Genomic DNA, 7,054 nt, shown 5'->3' with positions numbered 1-7,054 from the left:
GATCTCTATGCTCAACATCCGGAGCTGGCGGCGGCGGCCCGGGGCCACCCCAAGCCCCCCGCCGTGAAGCGGCCGCCTGCGGCTGAGCCCGGCACTGCGCCCTCGGCACCCCCCCGCCAGAAGCGGCAGGGTTATGCATCACAGGCTTTATAGGTTCTTAATAGAGTTTTCATGTTGGTAATATTTGTCATTTTATGCTGTGACTGATAAGTGTCAGGAGCTCCTTTGTGTGTGATTGTGTGTGTGTGTGTGTGAGACGCGGCCCACTGCAGCTGCGGAGTTCTCCGGCCAGTGGAGCGGCCGACGAGGAACTACAGGGTCCTAGTGCCCACCCGCTGTGTCATCGGTGCTGCGGTTGTTTTGGGCTCAGTGTTCTGTTAAAGGTAAAATACGTCCTCTAACGGGAGGCAGTAATTCTGTGTTGATTGTTGTTTGAATTTAGGTGCGTACTCTGCGGGGAGAGTGCAACTCTGAACCATCTGCCTAATGGAAATACTGTTTAGAAGAAAAAAAAAAAATAGAAAAAAGAAAAAAAAAATATCTGCAACCTTACAGGGGTTGTTTGTTTTATCAGGGGTCATAGATGCTGATTATGAAGAGAAAAAAATCAAAATTATGGTCTGTACCCCTGTGTTCTGTAACAAAAGGATCAAAGAATTGTTCAGCTTGTTAATATTACTGTGGCTTCCTTTAATGTTATGCCAAGAAGCTGCAATTACTCAGGATTTGGTTCAGCAGGTACTCCTTAAATATTTTTGGACTTAAACGTGACACAAGGTTAACTTCTAGTAAAATGTACTCTCAATAAAGCGAAAAAATCTGTTGAGCAGACAGGCATTTTAGATACTGATGCAAATGTAACCATAATATCTGTGAGCAGATTGGCTGTTATCTCTGGTTCCTCAGATGCTTTTCAGGGTTGGTGTCATGCTGTAGCAATTTAAAGCAAGGATCTCATTCATGTAAGAGGCCCAGAAAAATTGGGTAGCAAATATTCATCCATTTATATTAGAAAACCCGGACTGCATTTTGGGGTTGTAACTGATGAGGAACTCAAATTGGATTATATTTGTCTTAATCACCACTGTAGCACAACCCACCCTGAAACCCACCCTGACACTAACCTTGTAAACCGAATCACCTGTGTGTATTGTCCTGCAACAACTTAAAACTGTTATTAACACTTTAAAAGATTTACAGACACTGTTAGGAACCATAAATTAGATACAGCCGTCGTAGGCCTAATTCATGATGATCTGCATAACTTTTTTGATATTTTGTGAAAAGATCCTTCACTAACATCACTCAAAGTACTTGCAGAGAAAGCAAAACAAGATCTTCACCGTATAGCTAACAAGCGTCAGAATTATACTGTATTCCCCCACAGGACAAGCCATCGTAGAAAGAACACGCTAAGCCTTGAAAGTGCTTTTGCAAAAAAAAAAAAAAAAAAAAAAAGGGGGGGGAGAGATCTTGGCTCTAGGTCAACCTTTCGCTCTGCTGTAAAACGCATGCATTTTTTCCACCAGAATGCCAGAGCAATACAAAACCAGTTTTCTTTATCAAGGCATCCAGCTAAAGACATCATTGCAACTCGCCCTGAATACCAGACAGACTCTATCTCTTCAAAAGGGAAGTGGTGTTGACTCTTGGGGACTCATCTCCTCAGAATTATAGCAATCTCTTGTCACTCAGCTGCATTTCAAATGTTAAAATATGTACATGTGTCTGTTAATACCTTTTCTGGAGCACTGTTTGCATCCTGTCATACAGTGGGGAATGAAGCATCTGACCTGCATTCCCCATTCACCGGCTGGTTAGGCCACTGTGAAGCATACATCTAACAAGCTAAAGCATCTATAACAACAACAAAGGGGCAAGATGCAAGATATTAATCTACATCTCACAAAAGGCTAAATCAGGCATTATATGTCATGAACATTTTAAACATTTCCCCTGTCTCACAGGTGCCACCAGTATTGTGTCGTCTTTCATCATAGATACCAGATCAGCAAGAAGTCCAAAGTAAAGCTCAAGTGTTAACAAAACCTAGAAAGGGGTAACTGGGAAGGACCATTTCCTTTAATAACCTGGGGAAGAGGTTATGCTTGTGTCTCCACAGGTCTCAGTCTCCAATGGTCACCAGCAAGGTGTGTGCAATCACACCTGAGGCGTGAGAGGCAGCCAGCACTCAGGATCCAGCTGTGGGTGCTGTGGGTGCCCCTGTGCTGACAGTTTGTGATCTCTTTGACTGATCGTTGAAGCAGAATGTCTGAGTGATGTTTGCTACTGCAACAGAACAAACTACACTACAGTTGCCAATTCTTTTAAGAGAAAATGCCAACAGTAACTGTAACTTCTTAATGACATATATAAGCTTACTAGTCACTTATGCAAGATGTACTTTAGTTAAAATATAGTTATTAATAAGAATAAGATGCTGTAAGAATGTGTGTATTCAACTTTCTTTGTTTAGTAATATTAAGAATTAAGAGCTCAAGTATTTAACCTTATTTAGAAACTCCCTTGGTTTTACCCCTGGAGTACTGGCCAGGCTCCAGGTGGAACCCAACAGGAGGATGAAATCAGATGTTTCCGCTCAAAGAAAGTTGCCATTTATTTTGGCCTGTTGCTTTAAAGGCTGAACCTGGTTGCAGCGACTTTGGATGCCTCACCTACGGATGGACGCATCACGTAGGGTTTCCAGTTTGTGAGGAAGGGCACTCTAAACTCTCGCTGTATCCAGGGTTCCCTAGCAATTACGGATCTGAATGTTAGTACTTCTATTAATTAAGTGTGCTATTCTGTACTTTCCTTACTGTTTATTTTGTAGTATTTAGTAATATCCTTTGAATATGGGTAATATGGGATGCTTTGTACTTAATAGGGTACCTTTAACAGTTTATTGCGGTGATTAGGAATAGTATTATTGATTATAGTAAGTATTAAAATAGCATATAGTTGTATGATGAGAAATATTAGTAAATTTATGCTTGTGCAGCCTGCACAAAAAGAAAAAGGGGGAATTGTTGGAGAACGGCTTGCAGAGAGCAAGGCCATAGCTCCCTGCAGAAGTCGGTCGCAGCCACCTGAGGTAAACAGAGGAAAAAACCCAGCGTACAGTGATGATAACAAGGACTGTTGTGAGAACAGGGACATAAGTTGGGGTGCATCATGACCTTGGGGGTGAGAGGAAAACAGCCCTGGGAGAGAAGCAGGTTCACAGGAAGAAAGATGTTTATGCATACCAGAAATGCCACAAGGGGCTGGGATATTACAATGTGACCTTTTAGATGTACCCAATGGCTGAGATATTATATGTAGTTTCTTAAATGTATCCAATAGAGTTACAAGTAGTGTATTGTAGACTGCTTATATAAGGTGTGATTTCTTTCAATGAAGTTGAAGCTTGCTCTATCATTCACATTGAATCGGCTGCTTGCTTCCTCCGCCTGCCGCAGACGGGTACCAGCTTCTTCAGTGGAGGTGTTCATAACAGAAGATATCTTCTTCACAGTCAAATCATCCTGGCCATCTAATCTGACCTGTTTAATCCAACCCCTGATTTGACAATTCCATAATTTCTGATAATACTTGATCCAGTGGGTAATCTGTAAAATGTATTCTAACAAAAGTTCAGAAAAACTAAGGGAAAGAAAAGAATAAAGTGATATGCTATTTTCTTCCACTTTTGAAGGAACTGACAGAACTCCTGTTTGGTATATTCTCCCCCACAGGTGGTATATTTATAAGTGATGCATAGGCAGGCAAGGTTAGAGTTATTTCTTCACGTGGAAATGAGAATGTTTCATATTTCCTCTGTGGCTTGAAGTATGCAGAAACAGCACAACTGGAACATATATTCTGATAAACATTGGCCAAATAGAAATATATTAGGTAACGTACCATAGCTATTGCTCCCCTCCACTAGGACTGAAAACTCATTGCTACTTGTCAGCATCCTGATGCAAAACACAGAGAAGATTCTTCATACATCAGTACAATAAAGCAGGAAGCAATGCCAGTGCTTTCTAGTTAGAGCAATTTAGAAAGTAGTGTTATATTTTCAGCTCAGTTAGCAAAATTTCACTTAAAAAGGACATTTTTATTGGCACAGGCAAGAATAGAATGCTATGATGTTATGTTTTTCTATATCCCTGACTAAAGTTTTAGAAGAGTTTACAATGCAGTCAATTCCTCAGTTGAAAGGAATCAGTAGACAAATTCAGCATACTTTTTTTAGTACCAAAACTGTCATGTAACTACATGTGTAAAGAAAAAAGTCTTGGCTACATAGCTACTAATGACATCAAATTAGGTTTAAATTACAGAATTCAAATTGCTCGTACCAAAAAATTAGGATTATCACAAATTATAGAATGGATCGATAGCATAGCATGCATTTCTCGCAGTAAGTCTGATAGAGCCATTCCTGTTTAGCTTTTGTTTCATGTTGCTTGCTAAAGCTTAGGAAATCTACCCACTACCTGTGAGCAGATGCATGTGTGTATTGAATAAGACCCATGTAGAAAATCTGATCCTTTGTTCAGAAATAGCTTTCAGTTTCCTACAATCACTTTTGGACCTGATCCTGTAACATTTTAGCCTGGTGAATAAATTCATTAAATTAGAGTATTTTTTCATTAATACAGTAGAGGAGATAGAGAATGGGATGCATAAACTGTATCCTAAAAGATCTGGGCAACAAATAAATCAGATTTAGTGTGAACTGATATTTTCAAAGGGTTTTTAGAGTACTGAGTCTAACCATGATAATGAATTAGTATATTTCATAGAAATACAGCTACTACCTGTTTTAACAACCAGAAGTAGGTGGTTTCATATAAAACTGAATCTTGGAAGTTTTGTTAATACTTGTGCTATCCTGTCTACTGTACTAGGCAAATCATCCTTTGGGGAAGCAGCTTCTCAGAAGTTCCTGTTTAATTTTCTCTTACCAACAATAGCTTTGGCACTTACATTTTAAGTCATTTATCCTGTAGTTAAGCGCTATATTTCTAAAACTTGGCATATTTTTTTTATCCATGTATAGAACCTTCAAGTCTATGTTGCCATGGAATATTGCCATCATTTGAATATGGGAAGCTATTACTGTCAGTAATAATTGTTGTTCACAGTCCTGTCACTGCCACTCTCCTACTGTGCCAAGATGTGAAATCAGCCTTAACAGGAAAAAAAAAAATCAGGCTTTTAAGAAAGAAAATTATTTGACCAGTCTGGGTGTTCTTAATCACCTTTATTCTACAAATGACAAATGAATGTCAGTAAGTAACTTGAATCCTAAAGCACTAAATAACCTTGTTCATTAAAGCATAAATGTATTACAAATTTTTCATTAGCATTACAGTCACAAGAGCTACCTGGAAATTTTCTGAAATCAAAGTATCTCATAGGATTACTTTTATCAGAAAGTCTCTCACATCCAAGATGGATTTCTGACCAAAAAGAAGGAATACCGTTGTAGAGCAGCTAGTAGCCAGACAGCTCTGGTAAACTTCAATTACAGTGCATATATATATACACACACAGAGACACACAAATGAGTAAATTTCCAGCTATCTAAATAGAGCACAGACAATTACAAGCTTTCACCTTGGAGCAGCCACCAGAGCGACAGTTGCAGGTGATGATTCAAATTCCTGATTGAGGACCACCACATCACACAACCTGAACCTTCTCTCGTCCAAAACCATACTCCAAATTTATAGTATTTTTTTTCCCCACAATTGAAGATTGCTACTGAGTTACTCCACTTTTCCTTTCCACAATCACCTCTTGTGAAATATTTTTTAACTCTCACTGAACTCTCAACTTGCTTACAGTTTTTGTAGAGTGGTGCCCTACCTAGAAAAATATTACAGGTGAAGTCTCAACTTGCTGAGATTGCCAGACTAATAACTGCCCAGGTTGTTAAGCCTTATATACAGTATCAACTTTATATATGAATTCAGCAAAATACTTAAGAAATTCAGTTAAACAGGATTTTCAGCAGTTTTCAGACTCAGCTCAAATATTTTGTATTATTTAGGTATTGTCACAGGATTTTAACAAGCAGGTATTATTCACAGGAATGCTGTATTCCTATCACAAGCAAAAATCTCACCAGTTTCAAGTTTTCCCGTAAAAACGAGCTCTGTCTTGTCACTCCCATGTAGAAACTTCAAAAGCTAAACCAAAAAATATTGAAAAAGCTTCTGAAGAACTTAAATTCTTCTTTTCTAGGAACATCAGCATGTATAGAGGCTTCAAACTAATATGTATTTAAAATTTTGTAGTTGTCAGGGATGCACATTTTATACCTATCTATCCATAAGTCAGACTGCAAGATAGGCAGAAAGACTATTGCTGTCAACTGATGAATGTACACTAGCAAATCGTTTTAAGCATTCCTTTCCCATGGTTCGACATAATCCAAGCCAAGATGTGTAAAGATTTCTTCCTCACTTCCAGCTTTGAGAAAGATCCTCTGTGAAAAATTAAAAAAAATAAGGACGTCAATAAGGGTGTTAGAAGTAAATTTCAATTGATGTTTTTTGCTGTTTAAAAGGAGTTAATTTTTGGCAGTTCTACCCATTGCATTCTCTACAGGATACAATGTTTTCATCAGTGTGCTGACCTTGAAATGTGAAAGCAAGTTAAAAAATAGTTCTAATGCTGCTTGATGCTTTCAGTTGCAATGACTAGTTTACAATTCTTTATTTTGATTTACTTTTTCAAGACTGTGCACAAGTATTAGGACTAGAACTCAAATAAAAACTACATTTCCTTTCCATGACAGTCAATAACTTGACTTTCTTCATAAAATCATCAGTGATTTTAAAATTAATATAGTAATGTTCTCTATAAATTCATTCAAGCTGATTCAATGGTTACACAAATTATGTATAGCTAAACATTAAAAGCATCAATGCTTTCCACATTTCTAATACTTAGAGAAGACTTATCTGAAAAGACAAAATATTGCATCCGGAAAAGCAAGCTGAAAATGAGGGATCAACAATTGCAACTTTTTTTTTTTTTTTTTTTTTTTTAC

General features: G+C 38.1%; 1 protein-coding gene across 2 annotated transcripts in view; it reads right to left on the bottom strand.

Annotated features, from left to right (window-relative positions):
• Positions 1–5,961: 5,961 nt before the first annotated feature.
• The window catches only part of DNTT (DNA nucleotidylexotransferase), a 103,395-nt gene continuing 102,302 nt past the window's right edge, over positions 5,962–7,054 (bottom strand). For both annotated transcript variants that reach the window (XM_026851416.1, XM_026851417.1), the window contains exon 11: positions 5,962–6,487. In XM_026851416.1, coding sequence (XP_026707217.1) covers positions 6,401–6,487 — 87 coding nt within the window. In that variant the 3' untranslated portion in view covers positions 5,962–6,400. The remainder of the gene's footprint in view (positions 6,488–7,054) is intronic.

This window comes from Athene cunicularia (assembly GCF_003259725.1).
Source record: "Athene cunicularia isolate RWA chromosome 6 unlocalized genomic scaffold, athCun1 chr6_part1, whole genome shotgun sequence".
Lineage (NCBI taxonomy): Eukaryota > Metazoa > Chordata > Aves > Strigiformes > Strigidae > Athene > Athene cunicularia.
The sequence above is the reverse complement of the archived record's forward strand: the minus strand, read 5'-3'. Positions and strand labels throughout refer to the sequence as shown.